This window comes from Anomalospiza imberbis, chromosome 6 (assembly GCF_031753505.1).
Source record: "Anomalospiza imberbis isolate Cuckoo-Finch-1a 21T00152 chromosome 6, ASM3175350v1, whole genome shotgun sequence".
NCBI classification, from domain to species: Eukaryota; Metazoa; Chordata; class Aves; order Passeriformes; family Viduidae; genus Anomalospiza; species Anomalospiza imberbis.
Genome location: NC_089686.1, coordinates 7,181,262 through 7,196,230, shown reverse-complemented (window position 1 = coordinate 7,196,230; position 14,969 = coordinate 7,181,262). Strand labels below are relative to the sequence as shown.

Here is a 14,969-nt window from a genome sequence, read left to right as displayed (position 1 = left end):
TATGTCTGGTACAGATCTAGTGCAGAGCTGTTAGACTGCATCTAAATGATGTATTTTATCATTAAAACTTGCTTTTAAAATCTTTTTTCAGAGGAAGAAGGAGTGTTGGGACAGGAGTGCACTTTAGGAAGTAGTTAATTTCTGTTTAATGAGTTGAGTCTAAGATATGAGGACATTATACCAGGATGGAACAGATTTATTAGCCTATTGCACTACTTACTGTAATCCTTGTATTAAATGTGGTTGTGCTTCCTTCTGAGGTGTTTGTGGAGTTTTTCTTGAGTCTCAGACCTTGAGATCTGTTTCCCTCAGTCTTCAGTTCTTCTTTAAGACACACAACTTCACAGACCAGCAGCCAATTTTTAAGACTTTCTGAGCAGTTTCTCTTTATTTGTGAGGCTCTGCACTTCCCGTTTTAAATTCTCTGGGTGTAAAGAAATGTGATCAATGCGATCTCATGCAGATCCATAATCTACTGTGGCAATTTCTATTTCTGCTACCCCAAGTTAATAATCTCAGGTCAATGCTGTTATTTTGTCACTACATTACAGCCTGCTAAAGACCATGAGTACAGTTTGCTCTAACCTGGTGGACCCCTGAGTCTCCATCTCTTGTAAATAATTGATGAGCAGTGTGGTTTTCAGGAAGGCTGTACTGAATTTTTATGCTTGTGTGAAGTCTTCCCCTAAAACAAGCTTCACTCTTGCTGCTGGTAACTTCTGTGTGTGTTTCTAAATGCTGTGTGTTGCCCTTTGGAGACAATATCCCCGTTCTGCTAAGCACACACACATTAGTGGATTCCCTCTGCAGAAAAACATGACTCAAATCTCAGCTGATTTCTGTTCATAAAATTCTGTAGTAGCAGCTCTGTGTTCTCTCTGCTTCTACAGCGTGCAGGCATTTATTTGCTAAATGCTGAGGGAAACTACACAGCCAGTTTTTCTGCTGCAAAAGCTGGCACAGCAGAATGTCTCTAGCTGTTTGTAACAGAGATGTTGCTGTGATGCTGCTCAGGTCCTTCCCTCCGAAGGGTTTGGGGTTCCCCTGTGCTCTGTGCCCTTCCAAAGGAGGCAGAGGGACAAAGTAAGCACAGACAGCTTTTGTGGGACATTCCAGGTCTTCTGGTGGCAGAGTGCCCGTGCTCATCCTGGATACCTGCAGCCTCTGAGACTGCCAGGGGAATACAGCTTTGCTTATACTGAATCTTTAAATGTGTGCTGAATCCAGTGAGCTCATTGGGCTCACTCGTAGTAACCCCTGAAAACACCCCTAATTTTTTTTGTTCCATCATTTCCTTCTAAGAAATTACCCACCCCATAATCTGGGAGTGAGAGCACCTTTGGGTTTAATCAGTGTTTTTTTTGCAGTGAAGTTTGCACGATGCCTGGTTTTTCCTGGAGGAGGCTGTGAAGCATCTGGTGGGGGCAGATGAAGTGTGTGGGTTGTGTCAGGGGTGAGGTCAGAATCCCCTGCTTTGACTGCTCTGGAGTTCCAGTCCAAGAACTGCTGGACACAAACAGCTGCTGAGATATCGCATTTTCCTGTTTCCCACAAAGGAAAACACAGCAGCTGGGTCTAAAGTGCCTGAGCTGATTTAAATGAGTTTCTGGTTATTTCTACGCATATCTTCAGTTTCATTGCCAGAGTGCAGAGTGAGGAGGGAGGAAGGACTCCCAACTATCCACTTGAGTCAAAAATTCTATTTCTTACATTTCTGTTAATGCTTCTACTCTGTCCTCACCCTAAAGGAGAAAAATGTATCAATGCCCCAAGGTGGCATATTAGAAATGCCATCGGGCTGAGAGCTTTGGGGACAGGGAGGTTGCTGGTACTTCAACAAACCCATGCTTGACTCTTCCTCACCTTGCTTTATGGTCATGTGAGGCAAAAAAAGGTAAGAACATTTAGCATCTATACCTTGGCCACTTGTGGAATAGCAAAGCTGTGGGTGAATGTTTAGTTATCCTGTGGTTTCTCATGTCAGGATCTTATTACCACATCTAAAAGTACACTGTAATATCAGCACAGGGGGCTGAAACCTGCTATTTTGGATACAGAATTGTTCTGAATTGCAAACTAGGTCTGTCTTCAGAGCTGGAATGAATTGCAGATGAAACTCTTAGTGAAGAATAAAGAAAAAATGTTTTTTAATGCTACAGTAAAATAATGCTTCTAGGGCAGGGGTCTGTCTCAGGAGGATAATTTTGGCAGGTTTTTTTTTTTTTTTTCTTTTCAAAATTCTTTTCTCTCTTAAATAATTTGTATATGCCTAAATCTGACAAAGAGTAATTACTGTGGGCAATTTAAGGTCGTTGTTTTGATAGCTGAATGAGATGGCAGAAAGTACAGGAGGTAGTTGGGATGAGGATGAAGAGTTGCTGGGAGTTACAGAACTTCTGGACCTTATGAAATCACTCGAGTTTTATTGTCAGCTTTGGAAATACCTGTATTTTATGACTTCTACTTTTCTAATGGCTCTATTCAGAGCTGCCGTGCCCAGGGACCTCTCAGTGATGAAGCTGCACCTCGCTGACATCCACTACCTGTCTGCCTCCTCTGTGGAGAGGGATGTGCAGTGGAGTTCTGGATTTGGAAGGTGTAGGGGATATGCATGTGTGTGTGTTTGTCTGTTTTCAAAATATCTGCTTTTACATGTTTGTGATGGAAAAGGGATGCACTCTGAAGTACAAGGCTGAGGACTGTAGTGCAGTTAACAGCAGGAGATGGTGAGTTTTGTAAAGAGAATTGATTTCTCCTCCATAGCTGCGGACCTTGGGGTAATTTTATCTCTGATAGAGAGCAGATTTACCCTGTTACCCTGATTGTAACTCCTGGTAAGATCCAAGTTGTCACCTTCATCTTTGTTTCAAGCAGACCTGAAATAGTTTTGTTCTTAAAATTATCATTATTTTTTAAGGGAGTCTGAACTCAGTGTGTGTTTTGGCTTTTGTTTTTAAGGATATTCTAGAAAGCATTTTAGAGTATAGAAGTATATTTGTACATTGACTATTTAAGTGCATTTGATGTGTAATCTGTTTTAATGAGATGTTATTATGTTTACTGGCTCCTTTTTTCTTTTGTATAAAAGACTTAATGTGGAGATTTTTTATTTTTATTTTTTTTTTATTCTTTATTGTCTTAGGATGAATATTTAAACAGCACTCTTCAATCTTGCTTCAAAATGTCCCTGTGCACATCTTCTCACAAGGACTTTTCTCAGTTGCTTCCACTTCAGGATATTGGATTCAATAAAACAGAAATTAAAAATTCACCTGCTGGTGTCATCTCTCCAGTTCCTTACAGCTGCAATCAGTCCACGCTGACAGCCGAACACAGTCCACTCTACATTCCCTCACCTTTCATGGAAAACAGGCACGAATATTCCACAATGGCATTCTGCAGCCCTGCTATGGTCAATTACAACATTGCCAGCAATTTTGGGGACCCAGAGGGCGTGACTGCGAGGCAAAGCTCCAGCCCCAGTGCTCTGTGGTCTGCTCCTGGCCATCTGTCCCCTCTGACCCTGCACCGCCAGTCCTCACTGCTGTACGCAGAGCAGCCCAAGAGCCTGTGGTGCGAGGCGCGCCCGGTGGAGCCAGTGCTGCCCGGCAGCAGGTCAGTGCTGCTTCTTGCTTTAAAGCTTGGCTGGGTATTATGTACAGTTTCCTTAGCTCAAGTCTTTTCCTTTTGCATTTGAATTGATTTGTTGGTCCTGCTGAAAAACAAACGATGCAAAAAAAACCAAAAAAAAATCCTCCACTAGGCACCAAATCAGTCAGGGTGTGTGTGTGTTGTTCGTTTGTTTGTTTTTAATGTAACTTCTAAAATGAGGGGTTTTTTTCAATACCTCCTTAGAGTACTATACACCAACACAGAGCATTACAAATAGCTTCTGTGTGGGAGCAGTTTATATTGTGTAAACAAAAGTCCAAGACAGCTAGGTACTATTTTGTGTAACAAAATTAATTTTGCTCTGGCAGATTAAGTCCTTTGAGTGAAAGAGGGAAATGCTAATTCTTTTTGCCTTTTCATACAATATTGTTTGAGTTCCTTTGAGTGAAAGAGGGAAGTGCTAATTCTTTTTGCCTTTGCATACAATATTGAGTTCATTTTTACCCAGATTATTTTTTTTACTACTTCTAATAGATGTGAAGGCTTTTTATTAATTTGAAATTCAAGGGAAGTGTTTCTTTGTTTTTTGGTTTTAGTATAAGCAGTCACAGGATGCTTATACTAAAGTATAGCAGCATGCAGGACATTAAAAGGGGGCTGCTGCTGAAAAAGCCTGACTTTATTTCTTGCTGCTGTTCCCAACTGACTTTGTGAAGTTGTTGTGAAGAGCAGAGTCACAGGCTAAATTTTCAGCTGACAAGAAAGTCTGTTTGCAAAAGCACATTCTTGTTCTGCACATTTACTCATATTGCAAACCCAAATCGGCGTCTGGATCATCAGCTGATGAAATTGCTCCATTCTTGGGCACAACACTTGTTGGATGGATAAAAGCTCAGGGTCTGCAGGTGCTGTTCCTGCTTCTGCAGCTGTATGTTTATTCATAGGCCTCCTCATTTAACTTCAGCAGTGATTTGGAGTATGAAAAATAGTGTGTCCTGGTAACAGTTTTACTTCAATGGTTAATAAAGGATTTGTGCTATTTTTGAGACTACCCACACTCCTGCAATGGGTGGGCTTTATGGAGTGCAAATATGCTTTCAGTGTAGGTGTGTGGACTGGGAAAGACTCTTTGGGTAGCACTTACATACAGAAGAATTCCTCAAGCAGCTTTGATGTGAACAGGGGTAATCCAAACTCTTTCCACTTTGGTCAAGGTTCCAAAACTTTGACAGCCCTGGGAAGGTTAGGGTTTGAAGCTGTCCAGATGTTGGGACAGCAGCTGGAATAACCCAGGATCAAGAGCACCCTGTCTGATGCTCTGCAGTGCCCACTCTACAACAGACAGAAGGGAAGCCAAACCTGTCCCACTGGAGTTTAAATAAATAAGTCATCAGCTATTTGTATGGATATATATGGATTATTGCTCATGCAGCTGATGATGACCTAACTTAAAAAGAATCAAGAAATTCTGGAGTATAACCTCTTCTTCACAGAATGGTTTGTATTGAAAGGTGTCTTAAAGACCATCTAGTTCCAACCCCTCTGCCATGGACAGGGACACCTTCCCCTAGAGCAGGTTGCTCAGAGAAGAAGGATGACCAGGAGAAAATCAGTGATTTATTACTTTAAGTGAAGTCTTACTTCCTTTTTAGAAAGGAAGTATTTCCATATAGAAACCACCATCATAAAATAGAGAGGAATACTAGGAGGTGTAAAGTGATAAATCTTTCACCATGTGGTCCTCGGTGGCCACCAGGGTACATCCCCTGTTTTCCTGCATCCTTTGGTGCAGGAGCATGGTGAGCATCCATCCCACCACTTCCAGCTCACCTGCAGGACCTGGCAGCTCATTCCTGTGCTGAGCAGCTGGGACGTGGTCGCTGCCCTCTGTGGATTGCCCTGTGTGTGGAAATGCTGAGTGTTGGGATATGGGATGTTTACCTGGAGGCCCTGACTGTCTGCAGGGTCTGTAGCCCTCACAGACAGCGGTGACAAACTGATGGGGTTTGAGGCTGCAGCTGTTGCAGACAAGCAGCTCTGATGCTTGGCCCGCAGCAGGAATTTGCTCCAGATGGTTCTGCTGCGTGCAGGCTGTTTGCCACAAGCCGGAGGAAGCATTGCAGCTTGCTTGTGTGCAGGGTGGCTGTTGTTAAATTTTAGGCAAGGAAAGAAAAAGTGCTTTTTAAATACACTTGGCATGACTGGGAGGTAAAAAATGACAATCCTCACCGAGATGTTGTGGTGTGTGTTTTCTCTTTATTTTCATCCATAATCCCAGTGCTTTATCAAGGGCATTGTTTTCCACAGTGTATCAATCGGTCACAGAGAGGCTCTCCAGCTGATTTTGAGCCTCTTCTGACCCTCACAATTGGATAACATTTCCCAAGTAAAGCTTTAAAATATACCTCTTTTACTAATGTGAAACACCAAATCACTTTTGCTTCCAAATACAGGGGAATAGGAATGCTTTTCCTTCCTTTCATTAGCAGCATTTTGGGCATGTGTGATACAGCCCCTTTACTTTGGGAAGAGTTCCCCCTCACTGGTGTTCCCAGCATGGCAGAGAGGGAAATAACTGAGTGATTCACCAACCTATTAACGAGGTGTGTGTGTGTAATCAAAGACTGAGCTTGTTAAATACTTACACTCCTCTGCCTTGCTGTATCTGAATGAATTAAAAAAAAAAAAAAAATCTCTGTAACCTAATTGTACAACAAAGATCTTAATTCTTCTAGTTTGAAACTTGCTCCGAGAAGCACCTTTTCCTCCATTCCAAAAACTTACCAACTTGATGATTTTCAGTTGGCATGTGGGTGTATTTGTCCTTACCTCCTGCAGGAAACCAGCACAAAATCTACTTTTAATATATTAGTTAAAGCCTCTTTGACGGCACTTTCAGCATGCTTCCACTATTCTGTTTAAACTTGCCCTTTTTCTATAGAAGTCATAAACCATGCTGCCTGATGTTTTATCCCAACTGATTTTTCTTCTCCTCCCTAATCCTTCTGGAAGGTTCGATGAGGAAAATTCTAGAGTTCCTAAGTCCTGCCTCTATGCTTAAGTTTATACCTGTAAGTTGACTACACACCATTCCTTTTCTCAAACTCTGAGCTGCTCAGAGTTTGCACATTACACTATTTTCTCTCTGTCTAGAAATTGTATTGACCCTGAAAGCACAATGTGCAAAACCCACCGAAAAATGAGGTCCATTTAAAAAGGATACAATGGATGTGCTTCCTATACCTAAACCCAATGTTACTGATAATCTAAGCTCCTTTCCTCTTGTGTTTGGATCTTGGTGTCAGGAATAGGCTGGTTTCTCATGGTTTTTCCTGTTTTAATTTTAATCCCTTCATGAAGAATAGTTCCTGTGTGTTGGAGTTATTTGCAACACTTCAGGGATGTCTATATCTTACTATATTATATGGAGCAATAATCTCTTTAACACATGGAAGTATTTTATTAATTGTGTTTCTTCATTCTTCTTGAATTCAGACTTCTTTTTGTCTAGCATTAGGGTGATCAATGTGGGCTGTCGCCTTGGAACAGAAAACTTTGCCTGACATCGTGAGCTGATCTTGTAGGCTGAGATTCACACCTCAGTTATTTGTCTCCAGAATGTCATTGGATGAGTTAAGCCTCATGTTAAGGATGAAGCTCTTGAGAATGGATGTGTGTTGTAATTTTTGCCTTACTAAAAGGACAAAGCAATTGCAGCTCTGTTCATTGTAGCATTTATAATGTCAGTCTGAGCTGTCTAAGTTCTCCTTTTCCATGTGAAGCTACCAGGAGGCAAAATCCACTTGGTTCACAAATTCCTGGACTTGCAAGAATTATTTCCAATAATTCCTCAAGACCCATCAGCATTCCACATGATTTTTCCCAGGGTTCATGTCATTGATTTAGCAGCAGTCCAGTTTTATGCCTAAATCTTTCTAGTGTGTCATCACTGGGATCAGACTACATGCTTTAAATTATCTTATCAGAAAAGGCTTAGTAGTGTTTCATACTCTCCTGTGTTCAGGAACGTGAAGACTCTAGAGAGAGGGAATAGAAGACAATGGAAGTGTTGAAACTCTTTGCAGTGCAGTTTAAATTTTTCCTCTTTTATAACAGATGTTTTTCTCTTCTATCAGAGAAACATTAAAAAGAAAAACTAATGACAATGACTGTGCAAGCCCAATTGCAAATAATCCTGGCTCAAAAAAGGATGCCCACTTCTGTGCAGTGTGCAGTGACTATGCTTCAGGATACCACTATGGGGTCTGGTCCTGCGAAGGCTGCAAAGCATTTTTTAAAAGAAGCATTCAAGGTAGGACAAACAAGTTTTGATAACCTGCTTAAATAAATTGTTTCATGTGACTAGGGGCTGCAGCAGTTGACCTAGTAATGAGCTGGTCTGAAATCCTGATGTTTGGTGCTCCATGCTGAAAATAGAGCAACACATGATTTGGCCGTTTTATCTCTTGGCTCTGATGTTATCAAGATCTGGGAACATTACAGAGTGAGCAATTGATTTCTTCAGAGAAGAGGTGGAATGCATAGCACAGTGAGGCCCTGCAGCACAGGCCTGGCTGGGATGGCACTGCAGACCTGTGAATCTGATGGGATTTTGTGGCCCAGCTTAGTTGTAGTAATTGAGAATTAGTTGTTATAGGCACAGTAAGAATAAGCAATTATCTGGAGACTTTTCTTGCTGGGAGCTCTTCCTGACAAGAGTCTATTGCCTGGAGCTGTTGAGTCATAGTGTATAATATCTACACACTATGGAGGATGGAAAAAAATGTGTAGCATATATCAGGTGCTAAAGCTCAGCCCTCCACTCCTCAGAGCCTGCACTGCAGTGTCTCTTACTCTCCCAGGTTTCTCTATCTAAGACTTCCGCTTCCATGTTTAAATTCTTAAATATTTGCTATTTGGTTCAAGTTTGCTGTGTGGCTGCAGTGTGAAGTAACTGTGGGGCTCCACATTTGCTGTCACAGCCAGTGGAAGCCACTCAGGCACTGCGCTGCAGCTCTGGGGCACTTAGTTTCTTTAACCTTGGCCTAGTTATCCTGATCTTTGGCCTCATCTTGTGTCTTTTGGTGGAAAATCGTTTCTATTGACACTGGCTGCTACACATGGATACCAATGCAGAAAATCCTGCTGCTGTTTGATCTTTAACGTTCCTCTTCTTCTTCTGCCTGCAGAGCCTTTAGGAATCTTCAGATATTTTCTTTTCGCTCAGTATGGCAGAGATGGTGCCACTAGTAGAATCAAATTTAATTCAGAACTTGTTTTGCCTTTTCCATTCATTGTGCAAATTCTGCAGAGATGAATAGCAATTTCTACGAGCTGGTGCAAGTACTTTGGATTTCTAAAATAATCGAAGAGACCTTTGTGTCCAGTTTGTCACAAATGGAGACTGAATTCGATCTCAAGGTGTTTTCTGTCAAGTCAATGCTTTGCCTGCTCTGTGTTGCTCACATGTACTTGGGCCACCAGCAAGTTACCCACTGTGGTCTTTTGTACACCTCAGTGTACCCTGTCAGGTAATGGTGTTTGTAATTCAAACGAAAGAATAAAAAAAGGCAAATAAAATAAAACCAGCTCTTACCATAAAACACTTATCAAGCACTCAGTTGCAATGGTTGTTATGCGGGATATTGTGTATTAAAATAAAAGACTTCTAGGCCTGCCATAGACCAAAATGTTGGCCTTATTAATAAAATTAAAATTAGAAGTATGACTAAGCAACTGTGTGTGGTCTCCTTGGCTTGTCTGAGTTTGTAGAGCAGTCTGTTTGTCCCACATCGCTGAACATCTGCCTGCAAGTTAAATTATCCCAAGGCCACAAGAGTTTTAAATCACTTTATATTCCTGTCTGCAACTGAGAGCTTCCTCCTCCTCTCCCTCCATGTTGTGTGAAGAGTGATAAACAGTAATTTGTTTTTCAGTCATATCTGCCAGTAAGAAATGGAACAAACTGTATGCGATCTCTTCTTTTTAAAACTGTCAGTTCAAAAATTCAAGGTTAAAATAATTCTAATTTTGCATGGCAATAGTCACAATGGTTCAGTTAAGTAATTACTCTTGGGGACATGAACTCTTGGATTTTTGCCAAGTGGGAAAAAAAAAACCCACTCTAGTAGCTGTATTTTTGCCTGATCTTATTCTTGGTTGGGAAAAAAAAAAAACCAAACCCAAACCAATTAAAAAAGCCACCTGGGAGAAAAGAAATTAAGAAAAGTAAATGAGCGAATATTTTTTGCATCCTTTGGTAATTGCTGCAAGAGCTAGTTCCACTATTTGGCAGGAGATGATTCAACTGTATTTACACCAGGCATGTACCCAAGTCCAGTTTACAGTAATAAACCTTTGGACCAGATTATTGATTAATAAAATACAGTAACGTAAAGGGGTTGGGTGGGAACAAGGCAATGTGGGAAAGAATAAGGAGAGAACAGAAGAGGCTGCAGTGAAAACTGATGAAAGTAAGATAAACACTTGTCCAGAATATCTAACACTTGCACCCTCTACTTATGATCTTGTGTTTTTCTTTGTAGTTACAGGATGCATTATTTCATACCCGTCTGCTTTTATCTTGGTGCTTTTTTTTTTTTTTTTTTTTTGGTTAACTTTGGTCCAGGGTCAATCCTCCAAAGGCTTCTTTATTCCTGGAACTCACCACATCAGAGTTCAGTAAAGAGAGCTGTACTTTACTTAAATCTTTGCAGGACTGAAGCTGCTCTTTTCAATTCTGCTGAGGGAAAAAAGAAAATCTGGTATCTGCCAGCTATAGACTCCCAGTATACAGTAAGAAATTGGAGGTTGGGAACAAATTTCCACAAAAGTGTATGTTCCATTTTCAAAAAATTAGTTGGTTTTAGAAGGTGCTTGGTTATCTGACAGTCACCACTATAAAGCTGAGTAATGCTGTCTGGTTAATTTTGAGGCCACAGGCTGATGTTTAAAATACAGGACAAATAAGCATTTTTACATCAGTTGAATTTAAGGAGCTTAGATATATGTACACGAAAAAGCTGAGTTGTTTAAAGTTGAGAACGTTCCTGATTTGGGAAATGACCAAGATGGCTGGAAATGTTAAATTTTCCCTTCTTGCCCTGCTGCAGGACACAATGATTACATCTGCCCAGCCACCAATCAGTGCACAATAGACAAAAACCGGCGCAAGAGCTGCCAGGCGTGCCGGCTGCGGAAATGCTACGAAGTGGGGATGATGAAATGTGGTGAGTTTGGCATGGCTGCGTTCTGAACTGGGATTTTGCTGGTTTTGGTTTTTTTCTTCCCTTCAGCCCATTCTGCATCTTGTTTCCCTTGGAATCCTAAGAAGGCACAACAACTAAAGCAAGGTTTTCTAGGAAGGAATTAACTGATTCTTAAAGCTGAAGAAGACTTGTTTTCAGACCTGTGGGAAGGGGCAAGGTGTAGGTTAAGAGTGAAAACCATATAACCTCTGCAGAGCTTTGGGGACACAAGTTACTTCTGTGCCATGCAGAATGGGAAATCAAGAGCTGCTGCTTTCAGAACCTTCCAGAGCCAGTCTTTGCTCATGTGAAGTAAAGGAACCTGTGCTGTGCTGCTTGGATGCACTGCAGGAGCAGCAGTGTCACATCGAAGCAGTAATTAATTAACCCAGCATTCCACCTCTGATGGTGGCAAGAGTGGGTGCCTCAGGAGGAGTGTAGGAATGAGAGCAGCACCTACGTGGAACTACTGCTGTCAGCTCTCAGCTTCCAAAAATTACTGGTTGGGGACATCAGTAGAATGATAGATTTTCCATTGTCCCTCTTTTTAACCCTATAAAGGCTTAGCATCTCTGATATTCCTCAGCAGCTTGGCCACCCATCCTGGGGAGAACCAGCTCTCTGGTTACCAGGCTTTGGTGGGGCAGCGAGGGGAAGGCATTGGGAAGGCAGTTCCTTTTTTTGAACAGGCTGTCTTAAGATGATGCCCCACAGCTCTTCTACCAAAAGAAATAGTGAACCACCACTGTTTGTCACTGCACCACTCAGAACTATCCAGCTTTTTCTTTTATCCCTGTCTTGTACTTACAGCAATGGGACTTCAATGCAGTTGATCATTTATAGATTATGATTTAAAGGTTACTTTTAAGAAAAAAAATTATTTCAGAAATGTTTCAATCTAATGTATGCTTACAGTCAAGGTTTGCTGTTTCTTATAGATTCCCCAATGTATGCAATAGAAATGGGCTGGGAAAATAACCCATAAGAGCACTGGAGTGGACAGAAGAAGGTCCCTGTGCTTGGCTCTCCATGATTTGCAGGCGTGTATCTTGTTTCATGCCATTTAATGCAGATACCTATTTCTGTTTCAAAACTAGACACCATTTTCATCCTCCCACAGCTTTGATCTGCAGACTGTTTGCAAAATATGACTTCTTTCATTAGGAACATTGTTTAGAATTTCAGCCTGCATTTATTGCTGAACAATTAATGTCCTTTTTTTCTTTCAACAACATTGTCTTTTAGCATAGAGGCTCCTCTTCTCTTTGTTGTTAATGGCCTGGTTTTGTTTAAGGACTGCATCATATCCCCTCACAACCTTTGTTTTAGTTGGCTAAATAAAGCAAGAAAACTTCTCCTCTTGCAAAATAGAAAGGTAGATGAATCTGGAAATCATCAGGGTGGCTTGTCCCTCCAACTGCTCCAGGCAGAGATAACCCAATTTGTACTTGGATGCCCAGAATCATGGACAGCATTCCGGTGACTCTGCTCACTGCAGTAGCACTGATACGTTTCTGTGGCTGCAGGAGCTTTCCTCTGCTCACATCCCAGGATCCTATTTGCCTTTTTCAAGGTAACATCATGCTGGCAGTTCATAATCACACCATGATCTGTTATGACTGCAGTCTCCCTGTTCATTTCTAGCTGACAACTCCCAGAGTAGAACTGAAATTTCAGCTGTTCCTTGTATTATTTTTGTACTCCTCAAGTACATTTAGTTTCTTCTACTCAAGTCAGATGCTTATTTCTGTGTGAAGCTCCTGTCTTTTCCTGCAACGATGGTGCATCTCAACTTTATTGGTGTTTGGTCTTACCTCTAAGAAGGAAAGCTTTACGCCTGCAAATAAGATTGCTTTCAAAATCTTACTTTCTGAATGGTGCCACTGTCTTTTGGTCATTTGCATGACTCAGAATTTTGCTCAAAGTTTTTCCAAGCCCCAGTTTCTATAAAGCCCCAGTTCTGGAGTTGGAAAGGTTTGGTAAAGATTGATTCCATAATGATATTATAAGGTAGACCTCCACAATGCTTGCCTAATATTAATCCTTTTATTCTAGCTGTCCAGAAAGTCCTGATGTGGCATTAGACCTCATAGGCACTGTGGTATTACAAGCAATAAATTATAGTATGCACTTATGTCCTAGCCTGTATTGCCTCGAATCTTGTCACATATTCATGAACATGTTTTTCTACAATAATGATTTTCGGCAGGACATCGATGACTATGCCAGACAAAAAGAAAAAAGACATTGAAACTATAACTGGAAAAAAAGGAACTGTATTTTTAAATAATTATTTTTTTTTAATAGTAGCACTAAAGCTTGAAACTCTCTAGAATTTAATTTGTGAGTCTGAACAATTTATTTTCAGAAAAAAAGAAATTACTCAGAACTGTCTGAGTCACCTGATGAGTTAGGTGGCACCTGTGAGTAATGCTGGTGTATGGACACATGGTGACAGACATTTAAACCAGATAGATTTTAAGACAGTATTTCCTGCATGAAATGTAAATGCCATTTCCTGCAGACCAGAGCGATTATCTCTCAGACATTTTCTCACAAGAACTGTGCTTTAATAAAAACTTTTTATTGTAGAAAGCCATAAAAGAGAACACTTTGTTTTTAATGATGGCTTTTCTGCATCTCTGCTCCTTTCTGAGGTCACTTAGTGAAAGGATTGGTTCACATCTGCTAAAGCCCTGGATGGGATGGAATGGTTTGTGAGTGCATTTTTGCTCAGTGGAGACTTGTGTCCAGCAGAAGTGATAAAAGAAGTTCAATTGCCACTTTGTAGTTTGAGAGCTCTTCATAAAGTCTTGTCACCATTCCCATCATACCTTTAAATCCTCACTTTGCATATCATCAATAGACAACTCGAGAGAAAACACACACTTAGGAACCTCTTTAAAACAAGTTTATGTGCCCAAATCTGATTAAGCAGTACAGGCCATCTTCCATGCAGTAGGAGACGGCAGAAAAGTGTTGCTCTACAGCTTCTTGGTCTGAAATTCTCTTGGATGCCGTGGCCTTCAGAAATGTTATGAAGTCAGCCCAACAAGCCACAGGTGTTTTGGTGGAGGACAGCTTGGGGTGCCTTGTATTAAGGTGAAACTGGATTTTCCTATGAAATATACCATCATTGCCAAAAGCAATGGGTCGTTGACATTGCATCTGCCAATTCCTCTGCAGGAAATCTATGTGCCCTGCTGTTCCAACAAGGAAGCTACAGCTAAAGTTTGGCAGTAGGACTCCTAACAGTGGTAGAAAAATAATTAACAAAAAAATTGCACTGTCATCAGTTGCAGGAACAAAGGAAACAGAAAAACTGCAGTAAACTCTGCCAAGAAAACTCTGTTTACCCGGGAAGCTGAAATGGACATGACCTATTTGTCAAAGGCAGTGAAGAAGAGGGGAGTTGCTTCATCACTTTTCACTCTTGGAGCAGCTATGCCCTGCTTTGCTTTTGGTTTGCTTCCTGAGGCTCAAATAGACTTACTTTCACAAGGAGTTTTCAGTTTCTCTGACTTTTATTTCCCTCCTCTGCACTGTTCCTGTATCTTTTTCCCTATGTGTCAGTTCTCAACATGTTGAAATTGTTCCAAAGGTAAAGCTCCTTTCAGCCCTGAGTGAGGAGGCTGAGAGGCCACACTCAAGTGATGGAGAGATGCTACTCTTGAATCCTGGCATCATTTGACAAGTTTGCAGGAAGGAAAACAGATTTCTTTGTGGGCTGGTTCAGGATTTGGCCCTTTCTCCTGTGTGTGGCTGCTGTGTGCAGTTGAAATACTGTGAAGTACTTTTCACACAGAAAATAAGTGGAGACAAAATGTTTCAAGACCTTCCCTGGACATCAGATGTATTAACTGAATTTCAGCTTTTGTAGCAACCACTATAATTTCGGCTCACGTTCTCATGTGCGCACAGACAGACGGCGGCTCCTTTGTCAGTGGCTCTACTCTTGAGAATTCAATTTGAGTCTGCTCTGGAGTATGTATTTGCATTTGCTTTGCAAGGTGATTGGAGTGATAATGATTTACCAATATGTACTGGAGCAGGTTTAAACTCACACACTTTCAAAAACTGATTATAAAATATCCAGTGGTAGAATCTGCA

At 41.1% G+C, this 14,969-nt stretch overlaps 1 protein-coding gene across 5 annotated transcripts in view; it reads left to right on the top strand.

The window, feature by feature from the left end:
* ESR2 (estrogen receptor 2) overlaps positions 1-14,969 on the top strand; it is a 44,680-nt gene that overhangs the window by 12,446 nt on the left and 17,265 nt on the right. For 4 of the 5 annotated variants that reach the window (XM_068192178.1, XM_068192180.1, XM_068192181.1 and 1 more), the window contains exons 2-4: positions 3,143-3,615; positions 7,749-7,924; positions 10,725-10,841. In XM_068192178.1, coding sequence (XP_068048279.1) covers positions 3,182-3,615; positions 7,749-7,924; positions 10,725-10,841 — 727 coding nt within the window. In that variant the 5' untranslated portion in view covers positions 3,143-3,181. Of the gene's footprint in view, positions 1-1,526; positions 1,895-3,142; positions 3,616-7,748; positions 7,925-10,724; positions 10,842-14,969 lie in introns of those variants that run through there. The other variant, XM_068192179.1, reaches the window with a different exon arrangement.